The sequence below is a fragment of the Labrus mixtus genome, chromosome 9 (assembly GCF_963584025.1).
Source record: "Labrus mixtus chromosome 9, fLabMix1.1, whole genome shotgun sequence".
Taxonomy (NCBI): Eukaryota; Metazoa; Chordata; class Actinopteri; order Labriformes; family Labridae; genus Labrus; species Labrus mixtus.
The window spans coordinates 5,430,261-5,449,847 of NC_083620.1; the positions used below are offsets into that span (position 1 = coordinate 5,430,261).

Below are 19,587 nucleotides of genomic sequence, written 5' to 3' on the forward strand. Positions count from 1 at the left end.
CTGGATATCAAGGCGCTGAAAAATCTATGACGCAAACTGCATCATGCATCTAAATGCATACAGCATGATTTAACCTCGGCTCATCGTGGCCATAAAAAAATCCTCCAATGGAGCTCGATTTCTGTAGATGAACAGTTAATGAGTGTATGTACTAATAGGTTGTGTGTGTTGATGTGTATCCATTAGTGTTGTTATATTATCAATAATAACATTCATCTTATATTTCAAATAAAACAAAGTTTCTACTTGGACTCTTTGGCAAAACATACATGCATGTACCTTATAATGTTATATTGAAATCTATTGGTTAGTTGATTTATTTAAAGTCAAAAGTTGAATCTTAGTACACCTTTTTGTTTTTGTTAACGATTATCTCTAAACGGTTACTTTTGTCAAACTTAGAAATTCTCAGTTGGTTTGGTTATAGAAAGTTAGGTTGTCAACATGTTCGATACTTTTTGATATCACTGGTTTAAAAAAACAAACTACAATCTCTGTTATTTGTGTGACAGATCGTATTAAAAAGTACCGAAGCTTTATAAAAAAAAAGTCAGAACTTGAGTCATATTTTCAAACAAAAGCTGCTGCGAGTTAATCAGAGATTCACAAACACACGGGCAGCTAGTCAGGAAATAAAACAGGCACCGGTGTGCGTTTTCCCGAGTATCATATAATTAGTGTGTTCTGATCCTTCAAATGATCGTCATGTAGAGACCAGCAGCAGACTGCCAAAGAGCTGGAGTGACATCATCTTCAAGGACAACGTGAGTGGTAACATTTCAAAAACGACGTGTGACGTTTTCATCATGATGTCATACATGCAGCTCTGTAAGCAAACAACTGATGTGATTTTGCAAAGAAACATTCAAGTCTGATGGAGCAAGTGGGAAAAAAAACACAGTCCAGAAACTAAAAAAGACAAATCTGGATTGTTGCTCTGATGGGACATTTGAGCGGAAAAGGCAAGATGCACATGTTTGACAGGCCGGTAACACATGCATTCACACGCACCCACATACACAAATATACAATATTGGTCCCCATTGTAGTGCCCTTAAGGGTTGAATAGTTCATTAGCACTTAGATGTATGGGTCCACCTACAGACAGAGAACTGCAGGCTGGTGTAAGGCTGATAATCATCAGTGGAGCACTCAGGCACCCAGAGCTCGATCTGTGTTTACTGACACACGCTCACACATGAAAGCAATTGTTTGTTGATTGTTGATTTAAAAAAAAAAAAAGGCCTGGACTCTATTTTCACACATTGTGGTGTCTTAAGGATGAAAAGAAGATTCAGATTTTGTTCCAGAGCCGGTTGTTCAAAAAGTTATCTCCTCACATTAAATCTATCGGATTGGATCTAATCATGGAATCAGGTTGTTCAAAAGAAAAGGGGATGATCGGATAACATGAGGTAATCCAATCCTGGTGAACATCCAGATAAACCCTCCAGTTTGAGTTGTTCAAAACTTGAGATCACTTTGATCCAACAATCAGGATTATCCTGACCCCAGTAGAGGGCTGGATTCAGACCAGATTACAGGGAAAATGTAAGAAAAATGATAAATTAGGTCAAACAATCCAACATTTTAACAGTGTAGTCGATGTTTTTAAACATTCTTTCAGCATATTTTACAACACAATGCTGTTTTGCTTTAGTGACAAAGTAGATGAAGGTTCACATGAGGGCTGTAAAAAAATGATTTCACTTCATAGTATCAAAATCAAACATTCAAGATTTAATTCAAAGTAGATGTGAGGATCTTTCAGTTTCTGTGGATTATGGCGCCCTCTGTGGACAAAGTAAGTAGTGTGAAATAACCTTTAGATGACTGGGTAATCGGGTTTCGGTAATCCTGTATCTGGATAAAGTTGCTCAAATCCAGTTTCTCCTTGAAAATCCGGGATTGAAGTGATCTGGATTATTTGATTTTTGGTAGAAAAATCTGGATCTTTTTCGTCTTTTGAACAACCAGGCCCAGGAGAATTGTTCAGAAGGTTTAACGAGCTATAATGGCACAAACGTAATCCGTGCAGGCAAAAGCACCAGACCAAAGTAAGTCAACTAAAAGTTCCTGTTGTTGCCACTGACAGTCTCCGATTGTTAGCCAAAGGCTGCGAGGGCAAGCCTTAATGTTCAAGTCTGAATTTTATGGCTCAGATCAGATTTTTGTTTTGTTTGGCTGTTCAGAATACTTTTTAAAAACAATCAGATTCAGGTCACTCTTGGCTGCAGTGTGAACGCAGCTGAAGTGTCTGGCAACATCACAGAAAGGATCCTTACAGAGATAGACCTTCTTGTTTAGGAGTACGCTGCTTTTTTTAAAACCAGGAACTGATGCTTTACTGTCACTTTAAGAGCTTGCAGAATCCACTGACAAAAACATAAATGTAACCTCTCGAGACACAGAAGTAGCTTTTCCACCGCTGCGTAGTTTATGTTTCACTATGATGTCTTAAAGGTTAAATCAGATTCAACACTATAGTTGTTGTATCACAAATAACCAATAGAGGGAGCCGTAGAGCAGCTACATCTGTGATCTTTGGGGTAAACTTGCTGGTTTTGTCAATGGAGTCTGGTGACTTTTAAGAGAGCGCAAACATTTGTTCTGTTTCTTTAAAAAAAGCCTCTCCTCTGAACAAAAATGTATCAATGTAAGAATCCCTCCTGTAAAGAATAGGAGCCTTTCAGTGGCAATAACAAGCACTTTTATTAACTATAAGAACGTGCAGCTTTCCCTGAGAGATTACGTTGCAGCCATCACAGCCTGCATCAAATCTTCAATCTCCAAACTTTTAGTACCCATTAAGACCCTATAACATATAACAATAAGGCCCAGGTGTACACCAGAATTCCCCTTAAAGATGAAAATAATCAAAGCCTGGGCCTCTAAGCGTCTGCACATGTAGCATCTTCCTCTCCTCGCTCACGTCCCTCGTTTTACCGTCAGAGTGTGGAGCTGTGTTGAAAGCATTCATGGCTCACTCAGTAAGAAATGCAGAAACAAAAAGGGCTACATAACATACACTTTTGCATATAAATTATTGGCATTTTAATTGTTCTAGATCAGTACTACGCTGGAAAACGAGATCAAATCAAATGTAATGTGGTAATTGTGTAACAATAAACCCACTGGTTTAACACATTCCTCTGGTTGTAATCTCTCCAACGAGAAGGATTCTGAGGGTGCACTTCCTTTTCAAAGAGAGAGAAAAAAAGAAGCCTTCAATCAAAACGTAAGAGTACAATCTGCTCCAATATTCCACAAGTGTCAAAAAAAACATCGGACATTTTCCATCTCTGTTCCTCGTAGTTATGATGGATTGCGGGTGGAGACATATTTCGCAGATGTGTTAGTCAGGGCCAAGATACTGTTGTGTACGTAGCCCTAAAGTCTCATGGCATTCAGAGCTACACTGGTTCAAATATAAAAAGCAAAAAAAAAAAAAAAAAAGAAGGAGGTCCTCCCATTCCGAACTGAAAGAAAAAGGCGAGCGAGACAAGAGGAGAGGTTATTGGTCATCCTTACAGGACGTTAAGAGGTTTCTCTTTTTTTTAACCCCACCCCCTCAGTCGTGTTTTCCTTTTTTTTCTCTTGGAGAAATGCATCATCAGTCTGCTCTGTGGGGTGAAGCTGCGTCCAGGCTGCAGTACCGTTTGCAGTAACCATCTCCGTGGTTCGTGTGGGTGTCAATGAGGTTTGATAACGGTGTCTTCTCTACTTTTTAAATCCACGACTAAATCTGTGTATGTGTGTGTGTGTGTGTGTGTGTGTGTGTGTGTGTGTGTGTGTGTGTACTGGCAGTTGACTTGCCGGTGATGCTTGAATTTGTTGTGTTGCTAATTTATTGTGTTCAACGGGAGCATCACATCTGGGCTCGTTTCTGTCCTCACCAGGCGAAAGCCCAAGCGTCTTTTTTTTTTTTCCCCTCCTCTCTTCCCTCATCGAATTAGCCGAGGCAAGGGCGGGTTGGGCCCATACTTTGGGCCAATAGGAAAGCTTGTACCACTTCCTGGGTCTGCTGCGGCGTAGTGTTGACGTCCTCCAGGGCGTCCGCTACTGCAAACTGCCGGTCCCTCAGCCGGTTCCAGTTGGAAAGTACGTTATGGTATTCAAACACCTTCTCGTAGTTCCCCACTGAGTTGTAGAGTTTGATGAGGCCTCTGTAGTCGTATTCTAGTCCGCTGTAACCCTCCCCGAACAGCTTCTTACCTAAACAGAGTAAGGAAACATCACTTCCTGTTTTTGTAATCATTCCAGAGTAGGGTTGTCATGGTACCAGAAGTTTAAACTTTGATGAAAAGTGGGTGATATTTGTTTTTTAAATAACCAGCCTGCACAAAGTCACTGAACTCAACATATGTAATACTGTAAACTGTGCTGAAGATTTAAGTAGGATTTACCTCCAATAATATATAAACCAAAAATAAATCATCCCTTTTCAATAAGTACTCATTATCTAGAATAAATGTGGTTTTCATCTGCAGGGAGTACGGTCTTATATGTTTTAGTTTTCTTCTATTTGGGACATTTTGAGGGCGTCAGTCATCAAGCTGTGATGTGAAGCCCATCTCCCTCCTCTGCTTTCTGTCCACAAGACACCAACGTAGCTTCAGCATCTTTATGATACATTTAAAAAGGTATTGGCCGACCATGCACAAGTAATGCCCCCCCGCCCACTTCTCCCCTGTGTCTGACCGATAGCGATGGAGCGCAGGTAGAGTCTCTCTGCGTCGTCGTACTGGTTCATATCGTAGTTGTAGAGGGAGGCCAGGTGACCCACAGACAGAGCCACCTCGTAGTCCTCATGACCCAGGAGCTGCTCCTTGATCTGGATGGCTTTGATGTGCATCTCCTCTGCCTCCTGACGCACACAAATAGAGAGATACGGGTCAAACACTAGGTAAAATGATTGAAATGAAGTGGATATCTTCTAAATATTATCGTCTCTTTTAGCACAAAAGTCGTTGTTTTGTTACTGTTAGTCTAATTACAGGGAAACACAAAAAGGTAAATTATACTGTATAGACTCAGTTTGTCTGTTTTTATACAAATCAGGCTGCTGAGATTTCTAACAAAATAAGAAAATCCCATGTTGGATGTGGTTGTTTTTAACCATTTTCAATCAGATTTAAAGAACTATAAAAACATATTGTCAACACCTACCTTGAACTTCCTCATGGACTGGTAGAGTCGTCCGAGGTTGCCGTAGTGTTTTGCCGTCTGGACGTTGAACTCTCCAAAAGCCTTCTTAGCAAGCTGCAGCGATGAGAGGTGGAGGTCATGAGCCTCCTGCAGCAGGCGCTCTTCTGTCTCCTTATTGTGGCAGTCGATGGCGATTTCCTCGAGGATCAAAGCTGAGCCAATGATAAAGAGATATGTTGCATTTCAATGCAGTGAAGCCACAGCATCATGCCAGGTTTTGGAAGCAAAAGTTAAACGCTTTAAGTCACATCCGTCTCTGATGTATAAACATCACTTCATGGCGAAAGAAGTCACATCCCTAATCTGAGATAACACTTCAGCACCAAACTTGCAGAAGTAGACAACAACTCCTGGATTCTGCAAGATAAAATAACCTTTATCGCCCACAGAGTCTGGTGATTTAAAAATAGATATTTAATGGCTGTTTCTCGTCTTGAAATGCTCACAAATTAATCAAAATGTCTATCTCTGTAGGGATGTTATCAAACACTCTGAACCCAATTTGAGTCTATAAGAAGATGTACCGCGAGGGGAAATTCTGTTTTACAATGTTATGTTATTGAGAGCTAACAAACTCCCCTCTGTGACCTTCACATCCTCACACGGCGGGCAGCAGCACTACATCTCAAGCATATTTCACAAGTTTACCTTTGACTCTCTTGGAGGAAGCCAGCAGCAGGTGATCCTCAGGCAGAATGTGAGTGATGATGTCTATGGCACGTTCTGCATGGAATCTGGGGGGGGGGGGACACAGCAGCTGAACCCAACATGTAGTCCAACTCAGACTTAGAAAGGAACTGGATTTAATACAGGATAAACAGGTCCAAGACAAGCAACATGTTTCCATTAAAGATTGTTGTTGTGAGGCTCAGATCAGGATAACAGAGCACTAACAGGCCCCTTATAAACACAACACTTCCAAAGGGTTTTAGTGCTGGGCATTGGAAATATAAAAATATGGATATAGTTATGACTATATATTCACATAAGAGAAACTTTTAGGTTCACGTTTGAGCGTATTTTCTTCATGTCAGCTTTAACGCTGCACATATTCAGCTTCATTCTTTACATTTCAATCTTGTTTATATCATTTATTTTTTGATCTTTTGTCATTTTGGTTTAATTCTCTTCATTTTCGCTTTATATCCGTCATTGCCATAAAAGCAAATTATATCGATTTTGCCTTTGTTGTTCTTAGCTCCACTTGATTCTGACTTTTTGCTCCATATTTTACTCTGGATATTTTAACTTTGAAAACATTTTCTGGACATTTCTTCATACGGTAATTGTTATAATTTTTTTTACTTTATTCTTGACTTTTTTTCTCAACATTTCTGCTTCAATGTTGTTTTAATATTTCAGATTTAAACTACATGTTGCCTGTCTTGTCATGCTACTATTTAAAATCGTAACATTTGTTCTATAAAAAAAAAAATACTTTTTTGTCACCATATTGACGTTATTCTTTGCACTTCGCCTTTATTGTCAGCAGTTCGATTTTATTCTTGACATTCTGACTTTATTCTCAACATACAGTGCATCCTCAACATTAAGACTGTTGTGATCATGTGGACTTTATTCTAAAAATGTTCACTTAATTACTGACATTAACACCTGATTGTCAAAAGTGAAGGATAAAAAAACATCCTTCTCTTTTATGTTTCCTGATTCTTGGTCCTGATTGTCACCATATTCGGTTAAATCACAGAAACATCTTTCCCTCAGCTCCCTTTCCTCGTCTATAAAATGTCTAAAAGGTCAATACTTGTTACGGAAAAGCACACGACGACAGCCTAGAGCCACAGAACATAACAGACAGTACAGAGAGTCCCAGTCTTGTGCTTAATGTCTAATGCAATTAGCTGCTGGTCTCGGAATAGTTCAGAGATGGGAAGATTCATTGTACTCACAGAGCGTTGTCAAATTTCCCAGAGCTGTACTGGTGCACATACGAGGAGTAGGCCAGGTCTTCATGGGCGGTGGCAACGTGGATGTTCTTTCCCCCAAACACAGACTGTCGGATGTCCAGGGCTGTCTGAAATGTATACAGAAAAACAAAATAAGATATGAATAATGACCCACACTGGCTTTAAATTTAAACACAACGCTCTCTAATCGCTCTACGTACCTGGTAAATAGCGACTGATTGGCATATGTTGTCTACATTTAATAAGTAAAATCCATAATCTAGCAGCGTGTCTGAGTACTTGGGATGCTTGTGTCCAAAATGCTCTCTGTAAGACACAAAACACTGAATCAAAATTCACGAGAACAAAGAAGGAATAAGAATAACGTTGAGTCCCCGTACAGACGCAGCAGGTTACCTCGCTAGAAACACTGCATGTTTGATCAGCTGCTCTGCTTTTCTGAACTCTCTCTTCACCACGCAGGCCTGCAGAGGACACACAAGTCACACATATTTAGTCAAAGGATTTCCTTTAAACTGAGCTACTCCACAGATACATTTAGGTACTTTAAAAAAATTAACATATTTTTGATCATATCGACCTTTGAGGCTTGTCGGAGGACGTCAACAACGACTTTGACAGGCAGCCCGGGAGTGATTTCCTTCATAGCCGCTATACACCACCTGTACGCCTGGAAAACAGAGGAAGAAAGACAAACTCAATCCAAGTCTTTACTGCTGTTTAACACAGTGTAAATAATAACAATATAACTATTTAAAGATTTATTTTTGGGTGTTTTGTGACTTTAATGGAGAGATAGGACAGTGGATAGAGTTGGAAATCAGGGAGTGAGAGAGAGTGGGGAATGACATGCTGGAAAGGAGCCACAGGCTGGATTCGAACCTGGGCCACCTGCTTGGAGGACTATGGCCTCCATACATGGGGCGTGCGCAATATAACTATTTAAAAATGGATCTATCACAGCATAATGTTTGTATAATCATGTTTACCTTTATCTATTACAGCTTTACTTTTAGATTGAGAATTCATTTTTTGCATCTGAAAGCTAACCCCCAATTCACCATACTCTGTGTGCGCTGCGGTCCGTCAGCGCACTACGTTGTACTTAGCTTCCACTCTAGTCAATCATTGTGTTCACACAGGGCGCGCTGCGGTCCGTCTCCGGCGCGTGCCACCAACGGCACTACACTCTGCTCCGTTTCAAATACGCAGCGTGTCTATTTTCACCGGAGTACGTTGGTGGCACGCGTCAAGCTGGACAGAATATGACAGCCCGGACAGGAAGTCACACAAGGAAACGCACAGAGCATCCGGTCAATTTCAAAATAGAACACAAAATACAGACTCGCGATCGTATTTTTCATTACTTTATCAACATTACGTCAAAACAGGATCTGAATTAACAACAATGCATCCTCAGAAAGACAAAGCAACATGTTGTTTGCATGTTTTTCTCTTTATTCCCACGGGATCTTGTAGTTTTCCTGTGATGTGTCATGGGTGCACTCCGCTGCGCTGACGTCCCAGAAACGGATCCAGTGTAATGGGCGCGAGCCGTCCGACGGAGCAAAACCGTGGCGCTGACGGACCGCGGCGCACACGGAGTATGTGTGAATTGGGGGTTAGGCTGCATCTTTGCATGTTGGTTCATGATGAGAATAAATAACTGTTAAGTTTCATTTTAGTTTTTATAAGTAAAGACAGCAGCATGGGGCTGTAAGAGATTATGTATTTTGCAGAGTGTGGCTAATGTTAGCTTTGCTTGCACCACCATCCTTCGCTCCTTGCAGGATAATGTCCACATGCTGAATGTGGTTACACATTGATCGCTGGAGAGTTTATATGCCAGTTTATCCTAATTTTCATCTATCATAATGACTCATTAACTTGCAAAACAGTTTAGTGTATTTTTTTATATATTCCAAGGCGAAGAAGTCTTTTAAAATACAGCCAGAAAAGAAAACAATAAAGAAAACATAAAAAACAATGTACGTACTGATGGACTCTTTCCATTGCATAGTAACAACTAAGGGTTAAAACTAAAAGCACAGCCCTGTTTTGCTATATAAGAAATGTAAGATAAATATCTCAGTCATTGTTGATGATCAGCTGAACGTACCTCATCGTAGTGGCTTTTGGCGAAGAGCAAGGCACAGAGCTCGCCGTACAGCGCTGCCTTGTTGGCCTGGTGGCCATGTTTGGCGAGTTTGTCCATGTAAGACTGAGCGAGCTTGAAGGTCTCCTCCCCCAGGTGGTACTTACAGTTTCCATTGCGGACATGAAGCAGCCTGTGGAGACAAGAGGGGCGTCTATTTTTTTTGCATTGATCATAGTCACACCTCCAGGGACCAATCCACTGTTTCCCAGCACACAACTATGGCCTTGGACTCATCCAAACCGCTTCACACTTGGCTGCAAACCACCCCAATATCATCTAACTAGTGCGCACAAGATAAATATAAATGTATACAGTAGGGGTGCAAACGAGTACTTGGGTACCCGAGTTCATTAAATAATAATCGGTTACAAAAAAAATGTCATCAATAATCGTTTTGTAGTCCGCATTTTTGTAAATGTTTCTTGTTGCTTTGTGGGTTCTAGGATAGGCCTAATTCAAAACAGAAAAAAGGAGCACGAGCGCAAAAAGAAAATAGATGACAAACAAAGCGCTGATAAAGGCTCTGTGCTGAATACGCTGCTACCCTAACAAAAATATCCCTTTAATTAACCCCCCTATGAATTCACAATGAACAAAAAGTCCCAAACAAACAAAATATGCAATTTGAGCTACGAAAGTTCAGTTCAAATTGTCTTTTTAGTCCACAGAAAAAGAAGGACTTTCACTTTGCGATTACCGCTTTACTCCGCTAAACCAATGACGTTTGGTCATCCAGGACAGAGCAGCATAACTAGATGTTTTCCTATATTTTGGAATTTTAGATGATTATTTTAAAATCTTTTAATAACAACAAAAAGGAACAACCTTATAGGGAGAAATAGCTCATAGCGGACAGACGAGCGAGATTGAGCGAGTGTGTCAATACGCACAGAGGAGAAAGATGAAACAGACACTTAAATCGTTCACCTGTTCTATTGTAACTTCATTTACCAGAGTAAAGTGTGCTCTACACTGCAGACTGTAGTCTTTGTTAACAGAATGTTGCTGTCAAAACAGCTTCAACGTGTGATGAGTGCGCATTGATGTCTGCACGTCCGCTCGCCACACTGCTCTAATTATTATTATTATAATAAAGTGTTAAAACGGTCAAAAGACACGTCTGTGTGAATTTTTATTTGAGGTTTGCTGTCTGTTGAAGTAAGAAATGTCATATTTGAATGTTAATACAAAAGTCTCTTACTAACAATTATTAAAATCCTGAAGATTCAAATTAATCAATAGATACAGTCAGCATCACGTCATAGTTGGGGGCGGGGCCTCCCGTGGGGGAAAAGAATTACTCGAGTACTCGCTTTAACAATGGGAAGAGTAATTGATTAGAGAAAATTTTGCATTTCTGCACCCCTAGTATACAGTATGTTTTACTTTTTGGAACTTTAGGTACAAGGAGCTTTTAAAAGTAGTTCCTGATCCATCAAACCACAGATATATCATATTTAAAGACTGACCTGACACAGCACTCTACAGCTCTGAAGCAGTGGAGGACCTCACTGTGGAGCGTGCACAGCTGCAGGCACGACAAAAAAACTTTCTCTGCATCTCCATACCAGCCTGCATCAGACAGGAAGCCACCTAGAATGAAAAGACATCAGATTACTCAAACTGTCATCACGTCAGAGGATGTTACTCATGAAACCTTAGCATAAATGACGTTTTTTAAACTTGCTCAACACATGCTCTGCTTAAAACTAACCTCATTGTGCACATTTGTGGGTGTACCACAGTTTAATCACACATGAACTTGTAAAGGGAAGAGGACATTATCTCTTAAATGCATCAATAGTAGTAACAAATGTTTTAAATAAGATTAAATTGGACAGATTTAAATTGATAAAAAAAATGTATGTGGCTACTGGCAATAAGCAGACGTCTCTCTGATCTCTGATATAGCTTTCCTATCAGATGAAGCTTTGATAACATCACTGGGATGAATGAATGGCCTCTTTTTGTAATCTCACTGTTTCTCTGTTCCCGCTCACCACTTACCCAGCACAAAGCCAAACTGGATGGCCTTCTCTTTGACGTGGGCATCTGACTCTGCAATGTAGGAGCAGCGGCGGCTGAAGGAGTTAGCCAGGACTGAGGCCACTTTCACACCGTGGTCCATCAGGGCCTGAAAGCAGTGGTGCAGAAGGTGTCTGCAGAGAGGAGAGGAAAACAGGGGAGGACCATGTGAGACTTTGGCAGTCCAAACTTTTCTGATAACCTTAGTTTAAAGAGAACCCTGACATGTTTTGTAAGACAACTTATGGGTCATTGAGGATGGTGTGGAGTTTCAGGCCCAGTTTCAGTCCCATTATGTTCTCACCTTTTGTCTGAAGCTCGCAGCACTTTAGCAAACACCTCCAGTTCACAGAACTCTCCTCCCAGCTGGCAGAGCCGGCCCTGCTGGTAAAGCTGAAAGACACAAAGAGACAGAGGGACGAGGTGAGGACGGACACTCACTGGTGATGCTCTCTGCAGAAGCGTACATGATTATATCTGAAACTACAATGGTTGAGCGTATGTCTTTTTTCAATTATCTTAAATTCTATTGTATTTGTGTTATGGGAGACACTTTAAATTGTTGCCTGTTGTTTAGCTGAAACAAAAATTCTGCTGATGTCTAGCCTGTCATCAAAAAGCACTCAACTGGAAGCTGTTATATTCAGTGGCTCTCAATGGTGGGGTCTATTGGAGGGAGGGGGGGATTGTTGGTCTCAGCTGTGTCTTTTTATCTGCAGTCATCTGCTGAAATGTCATAAAATGTACAAGACCCCTAATATCCTGTATACCAACATGAGACTCATGTTTTACAGGTAAGAAGCATGTTTATTGGAGTTTTCCAAAAGTACCAGCAGTGGAGATTTTACCGGACCACATTGATGCATGTTTCAGGTCCGATCACTATTGTTTTGAGCTAAACTAGTTTACTATATATTATTTAAAGAATTTCAATCAGAGAAAGAAGCCCAGCAACAACTGTAGGAAGCTTGGCTAGCAGTCTGAAAAGCATGTGAAAGAGACCGACTTTTAATGTAATACTGTTTTGTTCAGCTCCTCACATAACCTTTTGATTTGATAAACCAAGTGGAAGCTCTGCTCGCAGGCCCCTGACTTCCTGTGTTCACCAAGGAGTTTCTAAAGCCGTTTTCAGATTGAGATTCTGCAACAGCGCCGTAATGAAGCCCTGCCGCTATTACTTTTATCTACTTTCAAATTGGTGACCCAGTCCGTGATTTCCCATTACGTTACCGCGTTGCAGAAGCACAAGGTGTAAAGAAACAGCAGGTGCTTCACATACACACACAATCAGACATGCACACGCACACGCACACACACACACACACACACACACACACACACACACACACACACACACACACACACACACACACACACACACACACACACACACACACGCAGCACTGATCTTCCCCCCTGGCTCCATCGTCTTAACAGTGATCCTGTCCAGCCCCATCCCTCCATGACACGAAGGTGAGACATTACAGGGGCATAAATATTGCACATTAAAACTGACAATATGAAAAGGACATAAAAAACACTGATTTTAGTTTTTCTTTTTTAAATCACCTGGGGTCTCATTTATAACCGTTGCGTACGCACAAAACAGGGTCTGAAACTGGCGTACGCCTTTTCCCACGCAAAGTCTGTGATCTATAAAAACAAACCTGACGGTAAAATGTGCGCACCGGTAAGCAAACTCTGACCCAGGCGTACGTTCATTTTGGAGGCATGGGAAATTGGCGACATAGACGGTGAAGTGGCGAATTGAAGCCTGCAGAAGGTATATTGATGTCTCTTCACATTTTATTTCACTAAATATCAAACTTTACTGACAGATCCACGTCATCATAATCATTCAAAGCGACGATTTTATTTAGGCTATAATCGTGCATGTAGTGAGCCGTTTCCGATAAGTAACTTTCATTATGACAAAATATAAACATAAAATAAAAAAATATATACATAAATCCGCCACATACATATTACATCAGCGCCGTCTCGCCTTCATTATCCCGGACGGACCTCAGAGGACAGGACTTGTACACTAATGTAATCACTGATTACAGTTAAAAATTAGACTAACACAAAGACCACAGAGCCTCCAGTTTTCATTAATATCTTTCAGTATCGTGCATTTATCATCAAGTGTGGTTTTTAGTTTTAATAAAGATGACTGCGTCAAGACGCACAGAGACACGGCGGTGGCTTCACACATTTCGCCTTCTCGTTACTCAGCACATCATCAGCTGCACGTATTTATTCTGTAAATAATTCAAGTGTGGACATTAAGTCGGATCATCTCTGACAGGATCATTAGGTCTATATATCCTCATAATTAGTCACAGAGCAGACGGAGTTTCCCACGAAAAAAAGTTTTTGTTCGTTGATCAAACTTTTGATTAATAATATCATACAGTGAGGGAGACTGCTGACTGACGTGAGCACTCTGACAATATGAAGAAGTCAGTGTGGGTCCTGTAAACATGTAAACATTGTAGATATTCTCGTGCGTAATGATGAACGCTGAATGTTTTGGGGCTGTAGGAGGACAGGGTGAATGCAGCAGCGACGTGGTGTCATTCTGATTTTTCTTCAGTTTGTGATCCTCCTGCTGCAGCAAACTATCGATATGTCCATTTTATCCTCCACTTCATTCACAAACGCCTCCGTTTCTGGGTCAGAAAGTTTCGTTTCTTTGTCTAAACTTCCGGGATCCAGCACTGGAAACCTTTGATCTGCCCCCTCGTTTGTATGCATTTTCATTCACAAGCTGCTTTGCATTGACCGTTTATGGTTGAATGTGGGCGTGTAGAGGGCGGACATGGGACTAATCTACGTGCGCACATTTCCAGGTGGATCGTGATTTATAAAGGGAACTTTGCGTGCAGGTGTGCGTACGAACGGTTTTATAAATCTGAATCATTTTGTGCGCACGCCATTTCCCGGGTTTTTGGCGCACGTACATTTTTAGTATGGATTCTACGCACTCTTTTATAAATGAGACCCCTGGTCTCTTTGCTCTCCAGAGGTGGAGAACTCTGAATACTAATCACTGACTTTAACTATAATTGCCACTCTGAAGTACCTGACTCTAGAGCTGAACCTTCCTGACAGACACTCATCCTCAGACTGGTCTTGCATTAATTGATATATTACATACAACAATCAACCTCAGAACATCTTCTAGAGGATTAAAGTTCAGGGTTTGCTCCGTCTGTGTCGGTCACAGTCATAAACTGCCCCAGAAACCCCATGAAGGGGTGCTGTGGTTGCAAAATCCTCCCACAATCTGTAATATATATATATATTATATGAAAAAGGGTAACCGTTTTAAATATAGATTTTCTTTTACACAACTGTGCCATGCTTCACAAGTACAAGTTTGAAAAACGCACGTACAGTATAATTTTAAGTGGAACATATAAAGCAAACGCATGTTTGGGTTAATATGAGTGGTGAAGCATGATGTTGAAATCTAAATGACAGAATCCAAACAAAACCTAAATTTACCTTGTTTTTATCATTTTAAATGTCATTATTACACCACTGTGTGACATGTATGGTGCTACTGTGTTGCCTCAATGCCAGGTCAAAAACACGTCCAGTGGAGCTCATCTTACACTCGTGTCCTGTTTAAAAGGGGCCTCAGTGAAGACAGCTAACGCCACCTCATGCTCCTACTTATATGCACAAATTGCTTATAATAAACAGTATCTGCTCAGTGGCATTTAATGCAGATTGAGAGCTCCTCATGGGCCTTAAAAAATAGCCGCAAGCTGGCTTTTCCAGTCTTGTGTAAGACATGTCGCTGCTTTTATCACAGGATAAGGTTTAACCCAAATGTGCGTTTCAAATCAGAATTGAATGCATGAAAACCAGAAGTTCCTCACTAAATAGAACATTTCATCCTATAAAGTTCCCACTGTTGCTATAAATGTCAGTGAAGAATTATGCAAAAGTGCCTCAGCACTTGTCTTTGTGATGACAGAATGAGGGCAAAAAAAACCCAGAAACACCTGTGTTGAGTATGACTTTGCAGTTTTGTAGGGATTTAGGGTAGTCGTGCTATCTTGATGAACTTGAAAGTTGGAAACAAACTTATGCATCTCCATGAAGAGACCAAAAACTTAAACTACAAGTTTCCAGGTTGGCTGCCCCTGGTAGACAAGACATGTACTTTGGAATTATATATCAGGGTCAGACCAAAAGCAAAGCCAATTTGGGGATGGGAACATTCATAATTACGCACCACTTGCACGTTAAAGGTATTCAGATGTAATTTGCATGCTGCTGTTGTCTTGTGTCAACACCGACTATGTACTATCACTTTTAACAAATCTGAATCCTCATAAAAGCTATTTCAGCAATTTCTTTCAAAATTTTTGACATGTTTATTACATGTAATCACAGGATAATCTGTCTAATTTGCGTTTATAAGGCATTAGAAGTCCAGATTCTTGTAACGACAACTGAACCATCAAGGTCGGCCTTAAGTAGCTGAAAGTGTCAGTAAATTGAATCTAGACACAATTGCTGGAGAAGGCGGCGAAATCAACCTAGCTTTATGTGCCTCCAGGTGATGTTATAAAGCTTTGACTTGACTCATTTGATGTTCCAGAGAGCTAGAGAAATACTCTCAGGTACCATGACAGAGCAGTGTAAATTACTTTGGGATCGAACAGGTGGTGCACATCCACACCATCTCATATCACAGACACTAGTATTTTATGACTTCATGTCATCAAACTTGGAATATAAGTTACTCAATCACTACAACAAGAAGACTCTGTGGAGCATATGTTCACCTCTTGATGTTTGCTTGAGGTGTGACACACAGCACAGGATGGTTTATTCATTATTTTGCCTTGGGTTCAGGGTGTGTTTACACTATGTTAGTTTTACTGTAACCATTTCCATCTATGTATGACACATTGTTTCTCACATGACACGGCATGTAAGACCATGTAAGGAAACTTTGAGGCAAACCTCTGACCCATCCTGTTACTTATAAGTTACAGACATTTCTATTCAGCAGTTATAAACAAAAATGGGAAAACCCTTTTTAAAAAAAAGTTGTGTTGTGATGTCTTGTTAAGTAGGAATGTGTAAACTCCACCACACATCACAAATGATTAGAGATCCAGTCAGTAGATCCGTGTAACCATGTACTGATAATTGTCATGACAACAGACCAGAAATCTAAAAACACAGCTGTATTCATGATCTATTCAGTATTTCCAAAATTCTGGTCATTGCCCTGTTTATACTTAAATGCCGCCCTGTTTTTTTTTAGTGCTAAATGTTATGACATTTTATGTGGGTCAAAGGGAACGGAATTTTGTTTTCAAGTCCAATAAGTTGCTGCTGCTGCTTTGCGACCTATTGCGATTGGACAGACTTATGGTTTTAAAAAAAAGCTTACAACTTTATTAACAACATTGTTTGCATGTCTAACAAAGGCTACTTTAAATAAAGAGGCCAAAACTGACTACACTACTTAACAGAAGGGACGGTTAGATGAAAAAATGAATCCACTCATGTGCAATTCTTTTTGTAAGGATCAGTGACTTGATTTAACAGTCTCTTAGGGCTTTCACACTGGCAGAAATCTCCTGAAAAACTCAGGATATTTCCCAGAGGAGCTGTATATATATGTGAATGCAAACAGTTAAAGTTTTTGCTCGGACTTCAACCGGAGTTTCTCCTGCCAGACCCCTAGTATTTTTTCAGCAGCAAGTCCGAGTGGGCTGATGTGAGAACGTGGAAACTTGCAGACCAATGAGAAGCTTTCAAAACGATCCTACGAGACACTACTTGGCCTCAGTTAGGAGACCTTTCTATGTTTAAAGTTCTGGGCAGGACTTTAAGCTTTGAACACTGATAAAGGCTGTATGCTGAAACACGTCTGATGTCGATCTGCACACTGCTGTTCTACCTAGATTATAAAAATGTTAGAGGGCATTGAGTGTGCTAACTTTTCAGTTTTCTTATAAGCCTTTGTGCCTTGGTCGTGCATCTGAAGATGTGTTACTGTTTGAGTTTGCGCCTTTTTCTGCTGTTAGGATTTAAAACTGTGTCAGCTCCACTTTTACATTTTGAGTGATGTGTGTGGAGTAATGCGTCGTAGGGTTGTCACAATACCACATTATTAAACTTCCGGTACGATTCTAGTAGAAATCAAAACGATATCAATATCTGTTTGGATACTACAGCAACAAAAATAGAAGTCCCAGGCACCCAATATTGGGTAATTTATTGTTCTTTATTACCAAAACAATTCTCCAAACTCCTGCACACTGTGTAATTCACACATGGCTCCTTCTCTCCTTTTCCTTATGGTAGCTTTTGGTTTAACACATTTCTTTATAAGCTTTGGTGCATTTCTTTGTCATTAAATAAAGGAGACGGTATCATTTTAAAACACTTGGTATCGAAAAGTACATTTATATCGCCACATAGTGATGGATTGCAATATGTATCCTATTGTGACCCCATGTATTGCGATATGTGTGTCGTATTGTGAAGTTCATGCCAATACTCAGCCATAAAGATGAGAATCATACTGGTCCAATAACACCACATAAGTGTAAAGGAGTGACACATTTCATTTACAGTCTGATGTAATTAGCTTTAGGATCAACCCACAGCACCTGTGTGTCCAATCAGACTCAAAGCTGATTGTTTGCTCTTACTGACATTGTTCCCTTTTTTCTAGATTCTTGCTTGTGTTGTACTTACTCTCTGATGTACGTCGCTTTGGATAAAAGTGTCTGATAAGTGAATTGGAGAATGTCTTCTTTAGTTATTTTTCCTCTCCTATAGACAATTAATTCATCTTCATCTTTATTTGATGACTTTCATAGACAAACTTTGGTTTTCACAGCACTAATGCATGCAACGCCAATCAGGGCAACGAGACTGAGTGAGCTGTCAGATGGGGCCCTCCTAGGGAGGTTGCCTACTGTACTGTCGTTGCAAAATTTGCATATTTTGATCCACTGCTTTGGTTTAGGTTTTTCAGCCCTTGGGGGGGGGGTCTGGGGGCCCCAAGGCAAATGTCTGTTGACAAGCAGCGCCTCTGAGGATCTTCTTTTTCTGCAGAAGTTCAACATATATGCTGTACATACAAGCTGTTTGGAATAGGCTGGAGGACTGTGTAAACAAAGAGACATAAGAGGGACAAGAAAAAGCTGTTTTACGCCCTGAAGAGGCAGCTAACAGTGTACAGCAATGTTAGCTGCTGCTTACACAAACTCGTACAGTCTGCCTGCTGCCACACACACCTGAGCCTCCTCACTGCCATCTCTTACCTTATAATAGACATCGAACTGTATGTTTTCCGGGAGCGACCTTATGTCCCTTCTTGAGCGGCTGTAGTTGTCCACCACAGCCGAGATAGCGGTGTTGTAAAGGGTTTCAGGGATCCATTCGAGCTCCACCGCCGCCATGTTGTTTTCCCTCTCCTAAAAAAAACACAGCCCAGCAGCTACAGCCCTCCCCAAATCTCCCTACACTCACTACCTCGATTAAAACACGTCCTCCGCGGGGCCTCATACAACATCCGCCTTACAGAGAATCACAAATATAACCGAACTACCACTGCGACTATAAAAAACACGCTATTTAATTCCCATTTCCCCCCTTCATCTTCAATTACTCGTCGACCCTACAGCAGTTCCGTCCCCCCCGTCCCGACGTGAACATTCACTGGCGCTGACGCAATGACGTCATCGTGCAGGAGATTATTGGCAGAAATAAGCCTTTTACTGTAAAAACAACACAAACTCCCCAATCTCAGATAGTAATTTATTCTGTTTGACATTAATCATTAGAATTAAATTATTAAATAATATTTTAGTAAATTCCAAACTTGTTATGTCTGTGTCATAATCATGTAATGAAAAGTTTATATTATCAGAATCAATACTGTAGCCTATATTTATATACTGTATTATTATCAATCCACTGATATTAATCTATGTATACTCTTAATGCAAATACTATAAGAACTCTCTACCTGGTGTATATTAACCCATCTGTTACATAATTAAATATTGTATTATCATGTGTATCTCAACTTTTTTGCACCATACCCACCACTGTACTATATTGTCTCACTTGTACATAGCATTTGCTTATTTTGTGTTTAATGTTGTACTTTTGTAAATAGAGAGCACAGTTCACCGAAGTCAAATTCCTTGTGTGTAAGCATACCTGGCCAATTAAGCAGATTCTGGTTCTGATAAATAAAAACAATTCCCTCAT

At 40.4% G+C, this 19,587-nt stretch overlaps 1 protein-coding gene across 1 annotated transcript; it reads right to left on the minus strand.

Annotated features, from left to right (window-relative positions):
- Window positions 1–3,027: 3,027 nt before the first annotated feature.
- On the minus strand, window positions 3,028–19,004 carry appbp2 (amyloid beta precursor protein (cytoplasmic tail) binding protein 2). Its single transcript, XM_061046082.1, has 13 exons — window positions 18,633–19,004; window positions 11,624–11,712; window positions 11,302–11,453; window positions 10,764–10,887; window positions 9,256–9,424; window positions 7,717–7,806; window positions 7,533–7,600; window positions 7,337–7,442; window positions 7,119–7,243; window positions 5,857–5,942; window positions 5,170–5,360; window positions 4,702–4,867; window positions 3,028–4,215 (listed from the first exon to the last, which is right to left on the minus strand). The coding sequence occupies exons 1-13, from the start codon at window positions 18,768–18,770 to the stop codon at window positions 3,953–3,955; spliced, it is 1,767 nt and encodes a 588-aa protein (XP_060902065.1). The 5' UTR covers window positions 18,771–19,004; the 3' UTR covers window positions 3,028–3,952.
- Window positions 19,005–19,587: the final 583 nt, after the last annotated feature.